The 15,337-nt window shown below is 41.9% G+C and overlaps 1 protein-coding gene across 1 annotated transcript; it reads left to right on the forward strand.

The window, feature by feature from the left end:
* On the forward strand, positions 1–14,100 carry fam20cl (family with sequence similarity 20 member C, like). The gene is made up of 10 exons (XM_017713187.1): positions 1–374; positions 2,698–2,873; positions 4,072–4,150; positions 5,896–5,988; positions 7,262–7,377; positions 10,903–11,083; positions 12,931–13,040; positions 13,153–13,234; positions 13,331–13,390; positions 13,854–14,100. The coding sequence occupies exons 1-10, from the start codon at positions 1–3 to the stop codon at positions 14,098–14,100; spliced, it is 1,518 nt and encodes a 505-aa protein (XP_017568676.1).
* Positions 14,101–15,337: the final 1,237 nt, after the last annotated feature.

The raw sequence follows: 15,337 nt of genomic DNA on the forward strand, positions 1-15,337 counted from the left end.
ATGAGAGTTTGTCGGTATCGCCGCTTGCAGGGTGTGTGTGCCTTGTTGCTGTGTGTGTCGGTGGTCTTGCACCTGCTGGTGGCTCTACTGGTTTTGTCTCTGTACCCTCCACCTTGTGGGCCCCTGCAGTCCTCCGTATCTCAGCCGCAGCCCAACCTCACCTCAGCCGATGGCACACGCACCACGTCCACTGACATGGGCCACCCTGTGGGACGAGGGAAGCAGGACGTGCTTGAGGGAGTGGCCGTCCTGTCAAAGTTGGAGGCTCTATTTTCCCATCCATTGTACAACCTGCATGCTCCCCCCTCTCCTGATGAGGACTGGCTGCTGAGAGTTCGATCCAAAGAGACAGCAGAGCAGAGTGCAGAGCAGTGGTGAGACACACATATGTGCACAACAGGTGTTATATTCTGTTTGTCTCTCAAACCAGCTCATTTGGTTGTGGTGGAATCACTCTGTGTAGCCTATCATAGCAACGTACAAGCTATATTTTAGGTATAGGGTATGCATTGTCAAGGTCATATCAAAACCTTCTAACTCTTTTTCCTGTCTTTTGTGCTTATTTTTGCTATGCCACCAGCTGCTCTTTTCAATGTGTGCACTTCATTGCTAACAGACCAATAGAAATAGCCCAAAATTTCTTATACTGCATAGCATTTAATTCCATAATGATACACACAGGGCTTCATTTTTAAATATTGAGGTTCTGGAACAGGGAGAAGTGTTGGACCTGATGGTCAGTGGGGCTCATAACATGAGGTTTCCACAAATCTTACGACTAATGGGTATGTATTAACAAGGCACTTATGCATTAAACGAATGCTCTCAACAAATAGCTTCTAATGTGTGATCAGTTGGTATGGTTGGGTGATATACATGAGCCAACCACAAATATGTGATACATTTGCAATTCTATTTTTAATACTGTCCAATCAAAATTCCACTTTAACCAGTAACCGTTAGCCTTTTGCTAAGCGTAAGAAATATTTGGTGCACATACACTGGAAGAACAAACAGGGCCTGATCAAAGCATGCAGCCCTATACATTTCAGAAATACAATACCCACAAACAGTTATCCAACTCTGAAAGTGGCACAAATCTGAACACATAAATGCCAGAATACCAGAAAAAAATCGTTCAAAGTGAGATTCGATTTTTTGGGTTTAAAATCTGTTAAAGGATGAAAAGTTACAGCAATAGTGGCACATTTGTGAGTGATAAAAAGCATCAGTTATTACTATGCCGGACCCAATGTGGGAGGTGTTCCTGCAAAGCCCTGGATACATATTCACCGATCAGGCATAACATTCTGACCACCTCCTTGTTTCTACACTCATTGTCCATTTTTATCAGCTCCACTTACTGTATAGCTGGTCTTTGTAGTTCTACAGTTACAGACTGTAGTCCATCTGTTTCTCTGATACTCTGTTACCCCCTTTTACCCTGTTCTTCAGTGGTCAGGACCCCCATGGACCCTCACAGAGCAGATACTATTTGAGTGGTGGATCATTCTCAGCACTGCAGTAACACTGATGTGGTGGTGGTGTGTTAGTGTGTGTTGCGCTGGTCTGAGTGGATCAGACACAGCAGTCCTGCTGGAGTTTTTAAACACTGTGTCCACTCACTATCCACTCTATTAAACACTCCTACCTTGTCAGTCCACCTTGTAGATCTAAAGTCAGAGACGACAGCTCATCTGCTGCTGCACAGTTTGTGTTGGTCATCCTCTAGTCCTTCATCAGTGGTCACAGGACGCTGTTGGCTGGATATTTTTGGTTGGTGGACTATTCTCAGTCCAGCAGTGACCCTGAGGTGTTTAAAAACTCCAGCAGCACTGCTGCGTCTGATCCACTCAGACCAGCGCAACGCACACTAACACACCACCACCACGTCAGTGTTACTGCAGTGCTGAGAATGATCCACCACCCAAAGAGTACCTGCTCTGTGAGGGTCCATGGGGGTCCTGACCACTGAAGAACAGGGTAAAAGGGGGTAAGAAAGTCTCAGAGAAACAGATGGACTACAGTCTGTAAGTGTAGAACTACAAAGTGACCCTATACGGTAAGTGGAGTCGATAAAGTGGACGATGAGTGTAGAAACGAGGAGGTGGTCATAATGTTAGGGCTAATTGGTGTATTTTTTACAAACACATGCAAACGTTATTTAAGCCAAATATCCATCTGGGGCACACGGCTGGGGGGGTGGGGGGTTGGATGGGATGGGGGGGGGGTGCAGCCTATCCCAGTGGTCATTGGTTGGTCTTAAATTACATACTACTAAATTACATACTACATGGTTTTGTATGACTTGGAGTAGTTTGGACCCAACAACCTTCTAACAAAATAATCCCCCAAAATCACAACCCCTAGAATTTCTGAATAACTTCAGATTAATTAATTAACTAAGCTGATTAATTTGAGGGCATGTAAAGCATAAGCCTCGCCCCCTCCCTGCCCACCTGACTCTGAGAGAATGCACCCAGAAGCCTAGTTGTGATCATTGATAATGGTTTCCACAAAGGACAGCAAACGAGAGGCTAAGTGCTTCTTGGTTTTTCAATACTATATTGAAAGCATTACATTGTTATGCATTATCTTTGCAGGCAAAATAGCAACATCCTCTGGAGAAACAAGCCAAGTGTTTCACCTTGCTGGTCCAGCCTCCACCCCTCCGCTTTAAACCACCCTCTCTTTCAGGTTAAGTGACAGTAAGGAGGGCTTTGATCCAATCGACTGGAATACCAGCACTGACACCCACCCACCCTGGCTCAGGTTTCACCTGGGCATCTCTCGCTGGCAGCTGTACCAGCACATGGACTCCAACCTGCCTGCGCTTGTAGAGCAGATGGCCACCAGCCGCATCGTCAGTGCAGGTAGCTAGTGCTAACCCTGACCTCTGGCCCTAAAGACAAAGTTACGCCAGAAGTGCAAGCTTGCATTTAGAAACTGAGGTCACAGCGTCCCAGAGAGAGGGAGGAGGGGTGATCTGACCACTGAGCAAAGACAGCGCAAGGAGACCTCTATTGGAGAAAACTGGTTACTGCAGAATGCACTCACATTATTGTGCTTTTCCTTTTCATTTTCCACTGATTTGTCTGTTTTCTATTAAATCTAGGATGCAGGAAAAGTCGTTCAGAGTGGTTTAATGTGATAAACACCATTTTAGAGATAACTGCCAAGTTGTTCACAGTGATGGTGAATGGAACCAGACATCTGAAACACTGAACGCCTCTAGAAGCTCCCTGAACGCTATTACATAAAGATGGTTTTAAAAACACCACCTAATAGAAGAGACATTGGTTTATAATGGTTTTGAGATGGAAGAATGATTTATGCAAGGTGTTATAATGCAAATTAGCTATTAGTATTAATAGTAATGGTAATAGTGGCTGAGCTGGAGGTGGCGGAGATGAAGATGCTGAGATTTTCATTGGGAGTGACAAGGATGGACAAGATTAGAAATGAGCAGATCAGAGGGACAGTGAAGGTGGAGCAGTTTGGAGATAAAGCCAGCGAGGCCAGGTTGAGAGGGTTTGGACATGTGTTGAGGAGGAATAATGAATATATTGGGCAAAGAATGTTGGAGATGGAGCTGCCGGGTAGAAGCAGAAGAGGTAGACCTCAGAGAAGGTTTATGGATGTAGTGAAGGTGGATATGGAGATGGTTGGTGTGAAAGTAGAGGAGGCAGTGGATAGGGCAAGATGGAGGCAGATGATCCGCTGTGGCGACCCCTAAAGGGAGCAGCCGAAAGAAGAAGAAGATGAAGTAATGGTAATAGTAATAGTTGTGACACTTGGTTCCTATCACCCCTGTTCTAAAGTTATCTGGGCCTTTTCAATGAACCTTTTGACATCAAACCAGTCTGTCCGGCTGCGTATACATCTCAACTATGAACGATGCAAAGTTAGAAAACTCAAATTCCCCTTTGAACAGAGTTCATATAGAACACTTTATGAAGTGTTTCTCTTGCCTGAATTGTGAAATTGAGGTTTTAGTCATGGCCTCAATGTGCTGATGATATATGTTGATGATATGTCATATATGCTGTCTTCTGTGGTCACATGTTCCAGTTCAGAAGACAGGAGGAACTCAGTTGAAGCTGCTGATGACGTTCCCTAACTATGGTCAGGCTCTCTTCAAGCCTATGAAGTAAGTTGTCTCACACAGCTGTGGCTTTACAGCATCGCTAATATGGCAGCAGTCTCAGCTCCTCCACTCCATAGAGTTCCTGCTGTAATCTATTTTGCTAGAGTCTGTATACCTTTTCATAATCTTTAACATGTTAAGGCAAATGTCAGGCGGCGTCATGACAGTTTGTTCAGTATTATAACACTGTCATGTTGCTGTTGTTGTTAATTGCCAAGACTAACATTATGACACCTGTCATGACAATGACCAGTAATGGTAACACGATAGTGTTATATTACTGATGATAAAAGGAATAGTTCTGGTCCTGAGCTGCGTTCAAACTGGGCGCCAACAACTCACTTTTTAACTGGATCCTTGCTGATCAGCTAGCACACAGGCTAAAAGAGAGCCTGCAGCTCCTTTTAACATAATAGCCATTGAACTGAAGCACTTACTACATGATTCATTGTAAACCTTTAACAAAGAAACGTCAAAAGGCCGTATTTTAGTTAGATCTGCCTTAAGCAGCATCAAACTCAGGCTGCATCTTAAACAGCTCCTTCTTTCCTACACACTCACCGGCCACTTTATGAGTGTTCAGTTGCTTGTTAACACAAATGGCTAGTCAGCCAATCACATGGCTGCAACTCAGTGCATTTAGGCGTGTAGAGGTGGTCAAGACACCTTGCTGAAGTGCAGGCCGAGCATCAGAACGGGGAAAAAAGGGGATTTAAGGGACTTTGAACGTGGCGTGGTTGTTGGTGCCAGACGGGCTGGTCTGAGTATTTCAGAAACTGCTGATCTACTGGGATTTTCACGTACAACCGTCTCCAGGGTTTACAGAGAACGGTCCGAAAAAGAGGAAATATCCAGTGAGCGGTCAGTTGTGTGGACGAAAATGCCTTGTTGATGTGATAGGTCAGAGGAGAACGGGCAGACTGGTTCCAGATGATAGAAAGGCAACAGTAACTCAAATAACCAACCAAAATCTCTGAGGAACGTTTCCAACACCTTGTTGAAAGTGTGCCATGAAGAATTAAGGCAGTTCTGAAGGCAAAAGGGGGTCCAACATTTTACTAGCCTTTATATATATATATATATATATATATATATATATATATATATATATATATATATATATATATATATATATTGCCCATTGTATGTATGTTGTAATCACTTCATTCATTTTTCAACCTTTATATAATGAATATATTAATTTTTCAACAATCCATGGTTGAATAGCAACAATAACATACTCTAAATGAATAGCATGTCTTGGCAGCATTATTGGTTATCTCGATTATTATTACTAATAAAAAATCATTTATTGAATACAATCAGAGGCCATGCATTACAGTGATTTTATCACAGGTAATAGGTTTTACTCTGCTTTGAGTTGTGCTTAATAACACCCTTTCCTCGATAAGATCCCTGTAATGTGTGGTCTCTCGTGTTTTATTTTGAGTCAGCATAATCTCTCATGGCAACTCGTTACAGTACCTTACATCTGCCATCACATGTTTATCGACATGGTTATGTCAAAGTTATGCAGTGGGGTCAAGTGAAGTGTCACCTCAGGGCGTTTGGCCTACATTTCTCCTTTCATCGTCATGAGACTGCATTAAAATTCTACAGGAAGTTTTGAAATACACTTTGCAGAAGCTGTAATAACCAGAACTGAAGCTGTTGTTAAATAAGGCCGTGATCTATATATATAATCTTGCGTGTATTACTTCATCAGGCTCATTCTATTTGTATTGCAGACAGGAGAGGCTCGAGGAGACCAATGTCAACCTGTACTATTTCTCTGACTTTGAGAGACACAATGCTGAGATTGCAGCTTTTCACCTCGACAGGTACAGCATGTGTTTAACCTTATGGTACAACAGTCTTGTCTTTTGTCCCTCTTAACTCATTCAAATCAGCCCACGGAGCAGTCGGGTCACATTCTCCTTGCTGGTCATTGTAAAATTGATTAGCATGTGGAACTGGCTGTGAGTTACCACGTTTTCTATCACTGTATAAAAGAAGCTCCATGCTACCTTTATTGTTGGATGCACCGCAATAGTTTTCATAGATGCATTCACAATAAGTATAAAAATGTATAAAAAAAAGTTTCATCTTACTGGTAAGAGTGACGTGTAAGTGTGAAGTGTACTCCTATCCATACAGTGCTGTGAAAAAGTATTTGCGCCCTTCCAAATTTCTTCTATTTTTGCAAATTTGTCACACTTGAATATTTCAGATCAACTACTTTTAATATTAGACAGAGATAACCCAAATAAACACAAAATTCTGTTTTTACATGATGATTTCATTTACTGAAGGTTCAGCCCTACCTGGCCATGTGTGAAAAAGTAATTGCCCCGTTCGCTACTAAATCGACTGAATACTAAATGAAGAGCTCAGTAACTTTGAACATAGCACTGTCCTAGAAAGAGCCATCAGTTAGTTAAATTTCAGCCTTGCTAGATCTGCCCTAGTCAACTGTAAGAGATATTATTGTGAAATGGGAGCATCTAGGAGCAACCAATCAATTCTGTTGCATTACTTGCTAAAAAGTTCTAAACTGCCTCTGGAAGCAACATCAGCACAATATTTATGTGTTGAGAGCTTCATGAAACGGGTTTCCATAGCCAAGCAGCACACACGCTTTAGATTAAAATGCCAAGCATTGGCTGGAATGGTGTAAAGCATGCCAGTGTTTTTCAGGGTTTCAGGGCTCAGCCCCTTAGTTCCAATAATGTGATGCTAATGCTACAACACACAAAGACAAATTAAACACTTATAACTTTGTGGGAACAGTTTAGGGAATCGTTCCAGCATCACAAAGCAAGGGTGGCAGGGGTGGGCTAAGGAACTCCATATTAATGTCCATGGATTTGGAATGGAATGTCCAGCAAGCTCCTACAAATGTGATAGTCAGATGTCCACATGTATTTGGTGTAACATATAGTGTTTCAAATGAAATGCAGCAAGCACTTTGAGAGAAGTAGCCCCTTTTGCCTAATATTTCTGTTGGTATACCCGATGTTTCGCAAGTCACCATTAAACCAAGTCCACTCCCTCTCTTCCTCTTTCTGCCTCCCTCTGTCTGTTTGACTCTCATCTGTGTCTACTCTCTGCAAGGATTCTGGGTTTTAGGCGAGTACCTCCAGTGGTGGGAAGGCTGATTGACATCATTAAGGAGATTAAGGATGTCACCACAGACCATAAACTGGCGCGGACTTTTTTCAACTCCCCAGGTTGGCTTTGGCAGCAGTGAGGCTGTTATTCCGCCTCCAAAACAGCCAGAATTGTCAGCTAATTCACTGGTATTTTAGACTTTTTGGAAGGTCCAGATTTCCATTCCTCACTCTGCTCACTCTCAAATGGAAAGCGTCTGTTATTGGAATTTTAGCAGATAATTACAATCAATACTGAAACACACTGAAATTGGGGGTGGCTAGCATAGTGGATAACACCACATGGTTACTTGTTAAAGATTAAATAGCTTAAATAAGTTAACGAATGATTTAAAATTGAACTGAAATCTATACTGGTGTTAATTATCTCATGTACTCAAATTCTATTGACCACATTCATGAAACACAGTGACAGGCTACTGTGACGTTAAGAGCAAATAGTGTGGTGGTAACTAATTAGCACATACATAAAAGACAATATCGGGCCTGTTTCACCTTGTGCAATGTAAGGTGTTGCTGCGTGGGTCATAACACAACGCAATCCTGCAAAAATAACGCCTAAAGCACTTTAACGGGACTTTCCCTGTAACCCTTCTAACCGCTGTTGTAGGAGTAGGAGACTTGCTTAAACAGGATCTCAGGCTGTCAGATTTAACTTGCGCTGTATGTAAAAAAGCCTTTTCTTCCTGCGCCATATTCAATGTTCGGAATCCCGCTCCTGTGTGTTGAAAGTAGGTTTAGCGTGGAGTCCAAATAAGTGTAAAGTAAGTTGGATTGCTGATATTCTAATTATTTGTTCAAATTGGTTTTATTGCAAACAGTTTCATTTTTAATCATAATTTTCTTTTAACAGTACATTTTACAAAAGAATTTAAGTTACACATAATAGTGACACTTGTGAAACCATCTTTCTCACCAATAAAAATGTTATATTTACCAGTAAATATTGAACTTTCACATGCAAATTGAATTTCTCACATTTCAACATTTCAATAAATACTAGTAGAAATGTTTTCTTAACATGCTTGAATTCCTGAGATCAGAAAAGGGAAATAAAAGCTAAAATGGCCTGCCATTATAATTTAAAGTTCAGCATGTACAATTACATTTTTTATTGTATGGTGAAAATTTAACACACATTCAACTTTAATTCCTGTTAATAAGTGAAGTTAGTGAGTAAAATAGCTAATGCAATTATAATAAATTTGAAATATTATTACCAATAAGAAATGAACTCGTATTTTTTAGTTTATAAACTATACATCTTCTGATAAAGAAACTTTGTTTCTTAATTCAAAGTTAAGAACATCTTTACCAAACAGTTGACTAGTTTAGCACTTCCTCCTATAAAATTCTTACATTTTTTATCCAATTTTGGCAGCCAATCGGAGCTTCACTTGGCAGGTCATTAATATGTATCCGTCTAAATACTGCATCATTAAAGAGACACCAGCACACGAATCACCGTCATGATATCTTTTTAAAGGGCTCTTATTTACAGTGCCACACATTCCGCATGGTGTGGCACTGTTTGCACCCAGTTTTATGAATATGGCCCTTTAACAGTGCATCTCTGCATATTAGTTTCAGAGTAATTACTGTATATTTCATAGTAGTTACTAAATAATAAGGCCTAAGATTAATAATTGAACAATAAGCCTAGAGCTTTATGTCTTACTGGCCATGGTTATTTCCAACAATAAGAAAAACATGGCATAATTTGAACAAGCCATTTGAACAATGATCCAATCATAATTGGATTTCTTTTATCCAATTATTCCAAAATCTAGAAATCCGATTAGGAAATCTGATAAAGACAGCTGGATTTTAACTCAGTAGTCAGATTTCTCAGTGCATGTACACTTCCTCTGATTTCTTTTGTGTGCATGTGTGGACAAACTGCTATACTGGAAAATATTGTTGCCACGAGACGCAGCAAAACATTTTTAGGAGCGACACTGAAACTACACTCAACGAAATGAAGATTATGTTTACGTCACGTCGTCTTCTGTGAGTTTTTTGGCTGGTTGCAAAGAAGAAATCCGAGTACTGTCTGACTCCTGTAGACCCGGAGTTTTCACATTATCCGATTAATCGATTGAAAATAATTCATTGAAATAAGCAGCCATGTCAAAAGTGCAGGCTCTAAGGATACCACATTTGCGTGTAGATATTTTTGAAGAGGTTTTTGTATTAGAATTAGAATGTAATATTAATAGGAAATCTTGTTTGGCAGAAAATAGGACAGAAATCTGAATTGTAGCCTTTCATTGAGGCAGAATGTGAATCGCAAATATTGTTCATAATAGCAATAAGAAAAGAAAAAAACGAGTGATAACTGTAAAATAAAAGTTCTATAGAGGAAACCATGAGTACAAATGAATTACAAAACTATGTAAAGAACCAAACACTTATGTAATCCCACTTACATAAGTCTCAAAGTACTGTAGTATCTCACGAAGTACTGTAGTAAAGCAACAGTGTTATAGTTGCAACATAAAACAAACCCTTCTTCAAGGGGAACTCCACTGAATGTGACTTTTCTGTATGTTTCAATTGTTGAGATGATTCATTGTAGAGAAACTTGCAGACTCTGATTTCTTAATCAGGGTTTGTGATGTCTACAATGCACATATAGCCATTTTGTTTACTAGCCAAAACCACCAGTGAAACTACAGGTGGCTGAATATGTAATGTTTATAATTGTAAATCTGAAAAATACAGTTTTTGGGACTATTTGGTCAACAACGCCCTACATGTATCTCTGGCATTGAATGTATTAAAAAAAATAGGTTAAGCCATCATCACCTACTTCAAGCATCAATTTTGAGCGAGGGAGCTTTAGAGGCCTTGAACAATTTCGATGTCTGGTTCCTATCACCACCACTGTGAGCCATTCTGAGTAAGTCTCTTTATAAGGAAGCACTGTGAACGACTTTGTTTAATCTTTGAATCATGTAGAAATGTTTAAATATTAATGGAAACTGTCAGCCCACTTTCCTATGTGAGGAAAGTTTTCTTGTATTTGTAACGTGAGCTAAACGTTGGGGGCAGTCGTGGGCTGGAGGTTAGGGAACTGGCCCTGTAGCCAGAAGCTTGCCGGTTCGACAGTCCAAGACTGAGGTGTCCTTGAGCAAGATACCTAACCCCCAATTGCTCCCCGGGCGCCGTGGATAGGGCTGCCCACCGCTCCGGGCAAGTGTGCTCACTGCCCCCTAGTGTGTGTGTTCACTAGTGTGTATGTGGTGTTTCACTTCACGGATGGGTTAAATGCGGAGGTGGAATTTCCCCGTTTGTGGGATCAAAAAAGTATCACTTACTTAAACGTCGTTGATTAAGTCCTGCAGCTTTGTGGTTTTGGCTACTTATGTCACTATCTGTTTACTCAAATTTAGAAGCCAAGCCTTTCAGCAGACTGTTTTTAGGAGGTAAACCTGTCACCGTCCCCCTTCCTTCATTTTTACTGGAACTGGACCTGCCACCTACTGTTGTGAAATAAGTGCCTGGCTGTGGTTTTAAGTGCCGTTGTGTCACAACTCTTCTGCTTCCTCTGTGGTTCTCACCTCTCATCTCTCTGTGCGTCAGTTGGCAACTCGTGCTTTTATGGCCAGTGCTCGTACTACTGCTCCACGGAGCATGCTGTGTGCGGCCGACCCCGTGCTCTGGAGGGCTCCCTGGCCGCCATGCTGCCTGACCTGTCTCTGGCCCCCCGGCGCTCCTGGAAAAACCCCTGGAGGCGCTCTTACAGCCGCAGCAAGCTTGCACTGTGGGTGGAGAGTTTGCGTCTGTGTACATGTGTGTGTGTGTGTGTTCTTGTCTTGCTATACTTGTGAGGACCACATCCTCATTATGATAGGCCAAGACCACAGCATGTTGTTTTCACAAATGACTAAAAGGTACAGATACTGAGGTTAGGGTTAGGTTTAAGTGCAGGCGTAGTATTTTTTTGGCTACAACAATACAAAAATCTAAATTTGGGTGCCCCAAACTTATTTTTTTGATTTTCTAAGTGGAAATAAACACACATGAACACACTTTAGTGCACAATTACTGTTCATGTGCTAAAGTTAGCATATATGAAAAAAACGTATGAAAAAAAACATATTTAGCATATACGAAAGGAAGGTTATGGCACATTTTATATTTCGAGTTTCATGTCTGAGGTTTGTTGGATCATCTCAGACCTGTCACACCACACCACAGTGCTGGAAATCCCTCCAGTAAAAACCTGATAATCCTTTTTGTTTGCTACACCAACTAAACACTGCTAGGTATCGATAGGTTTAGTGAGTAACGCCACAGCTTTGGATGCTGGTGACTGGCCTTCAAATCCACTCATAGACAGTAATGTTTTTGGCTGCCTTTGGAAAGTGTACACTGTCCTTTTACTGATTACACTGTATTCATATTCATACATATTCATGTTTTCCCTGCTGACTGGCTAGAGGCTCCTTAGCATTCTGCAGATTGTGTAGCCCTAATTTGTAGCACTAACAGATTGTTTGTAATGTGATGTTGATCAGGGTCTTATTTACAGTGCTGTGACTGGATGATTATTTAACCCCTGACATGTTATGCACTTCTATATGAGCTGACACTTACATTTACATTTATGGCATTTGGCAGACGCTCTTATCCAGAGCGACTTACAGTTTGATCATTTTACACAGGTAGGCCAAGGTGGTGTTAGGAGCCTTGCCCAAGGACTCTTATTGGTGTAGTGTAGGGTGCGTGTCCAGGTGGGGATTGTAGTGTGTGATTATAAATTTGCAGTGCAGTGGTCAGACATTGTGATAATTACTGTTTGCAGTCCAGTGACTGGACAATATGATGACTATATTGCTATTTGCAGTGCACTGATTGGACATTGTGCTAATTATTGTTTGCAGTGCAGTGGTTGGACAATGTGATGATTATTTGTTTGCAGTGCAGTTATGGTCAATATGATTATATGACTATTTACAGTGCAGAGATTGCACAGTGATGATTATATGTTTGCAGTGCAGAGACTAGGCTTTGTAATAATCATTGTTTGCAGTGCAGTGATTGGACAGTGACGATTATATGATTGTTTGCAGTGCAGTGATTGGACACTGACGATTATATGATTGTTTGCAGTGCAGTGATTGGACAGTGATGATTATATGATTGTTGGCAGTGCAGTGATTGGACACTGACGATTATATGATTGTTTGCAGTGCAGTGATTGGACGGTTTGATGATTATATGTTTGCAGTACAATGTGAATTACATGATTGTGGTGCAGTGATTGGACAGTTTGATGATTATATGATTGTTTGCAGTGCAGTGATTGGACAGTGATGATTATATGATTGTTGGCAGTGCAGTGATTGGACAGTGACGATTATATGATTGTTTGCAGTGCAGTGATTGGACAGTGATGATTATATGATTGTTGGCAGTGCAGTGATTGGACGGTTTGATGATTATATGATTGTTTGCAGTGCAGTGATTGGACGGTTTGATGATTATATGTTTGCAGTACAATGTGAATTACATGATTGTGGTGCAGTGATTGGACAGTTTGATGATTATATACACAATGTATAATGCAGCGATCGGTTCAATTTTGCTTATGTTGGCGTGTTCCAGGTGGGAGAAAACCCCAACGTACTGCAATGCTGTGAAAAAGACTCCGCCCTACGATCGAGGCACCCGATTGGTGGATCTCATAGATATGACTATCCTGGACTTTCTGCAGAGTAAGGCCTGATTTCTGGATCAGTTGGATGGGGCAGAGATTCCGTTCAATTTTGTATTATATTATTTCTATTCAATGTTGCTCAATTTCCCAACTTCGTTACTTAACTACAGGTAACATGGACAGACACCACTATGAAACATTCGAGTTTTTTGGCAACAGTACATTCCTCATACACTTGGACAATGGGAGAGCGTAAGTGTTTAGACACAACAGCAGCTTTACACACAGTTGGGGATACAGTTGTCACAGTGTATGTGCTGAATGTATTCTGTGTGTTTTATGTTGTAGATTTGGTCGTTACTCTAAGGATGAGCCCTCCATACTCACCCCTCTTGTCCAATGCTGCAGGTAAATCTGATGCCCCTCTGGAGCTACAGCTTCAAGCTTTGTCCTTCAACTCAAATCCCAAATTTCTTCACGATTTTTATTCAATGACTGTGGTGAGAGTTACACTAAGGCTTGGTTGTAGATCAGTGGTTGGATTAGCAGTCAGGATTGGATGGCACCACAGGGATTCATCATGTTTGTATGATATAGCGTTAGAACACTGATGAACGGAAAGCTATACAAGATCATGAGTTCTATTAAACCAGAAGAGACTGAGGTTATAATGCTGCACCACAGAATACTGCATAGCATTACAAATGACATGCTAAACTCTAGTTATAGGCCAGAAAGGCCTTTTAAAGGGACGTTCTTTAACCTTTACAATGGTTCTACCAAAAGTGGCTTTATGGCATCCCACCAATTTGACGCCTTTGACGTTACCATCCTTGGATTCTTGATTTCTCTCACCCATTCTATCTTCCAGAATCCGCCGCTCTACGCTGCTGCGCCTGCGTCTGCTGACCCTCCCACAGTACCGCTTAAGTGACGTGATGCGGGCTTCCCTGTCCCAGGACCCTCTGGCTGCTCTGGCCCCTGTACTTGCTGAGCCACACCTCTCTGCGTTAGACCGTCGCCTAGCAACAATCCTTCAAACTGTCCAAAGCTGTCTGCTGCAGCACCCGCAGCACAGTGATGTCATATATGATGACATCCCTGACTATAAAGGCTAGGAATGTGCTGGTAACACTGTACCAGTATGAATGAAGGTCTTGGTGACCGACTGACTGATTAAAGGAATACCTTGGTGTAAAATGAGTGCTGCACAATCCCCCCCCCCCTCCCACCCCACCCCACCGCACCGCAAAATGGGCATGACTGAGGCTGGTCTGCTGTTAGCAATCTAGCTAATTTGCTAACCATATAAAGTAAAACACAAAGGGAACATGATTATTGTAACGTGGAGCGAGGAGGCGGACGCATACGCTGAGATAAGCGAGATTTATTAAGGGCAAATCCAGGGTCATAGTCAAGACAGTCCAGGGTCATAGAGCCAACACGGATAGATCGGGGGCAGACATGAGAAACCAGAATAAACAGAATCAAACAACAAACAGAGACTGAGACATCAAACAAAGACAGGCAAACGAGGCAAACACAGGGCTTAAATACACAGGGATAATGAGGGTCAGGTGAAAACAATCAAACTCCACCCCTGATTGTTTTTTGCAGAACTAAAACCAAAACAAACGCACATGGAAGACCAAAACAAAGGAGCACATGGAGTAGTGGGAGGAGCCAACCGTGACAAACAAAAACAAAACCAAACAAACAGACAAGAGACCAAAAACAAGGACAGAACCAAACTAGACAGAGCCAGGCACAGACACAGAAGCAGAAACAGGACAAACACGGAACATGAACAGGCACACAAACAGAAGCCGGAGCAGGAACCACAGGCATGGAAACAGAGGCAGAAATGGGCACAGACGGAGAACGCAAAACAGGAACAGACAGACAACACCAGACACAGGAACAGATGAAACAAAATGAGGATGAAAAACAGAGGGAGGACGACAACACAAAATGACGCCGAACGAGAGACGACAGGAGAAACAGGACGTGGAAAACAAGAACGAACGTCAGACCACGCAAAAGACGGGAACAGGCACCAAGACAGACAGGCACAGAAACACGGCACACAGACAAAAACAGGAACAGAAACAAAAGGAGAAACAGGAATGGGAACAACAACGGAACGGACGCAGACACAACAGCAGGGAACAGGACAAAACCAGGGACCGAACAGGGCAGAAACGAAGGAACAGAAACAGCAGACACAGGAGGCACAGAAGGACCACAGGGAACAAAGACAGGAGAAATGGGAGGCCCACGGGGAACAGACACAGGCGAGGGCAGGATGGGCGGGAACAAAGGGGCTGTAACGTCCACGGGGGCAGGCGGCGGGTC

This window comes from Pygocentrus nattereri, chromosome 25 (assembly GCF_015220715.1).
Source record: "Pygocentrus nattereri isolate fPygNat1 chromosome 25, fPygNat1.pri, whole genome shotgun sequence".
Classification (NCBI taxonomy): Eukaryota; Metazoa; Chordata; class Actinopteri; order Characiformes; family Serrasalmidae; genus Pygocentrus; species Pygocentrus nattereri.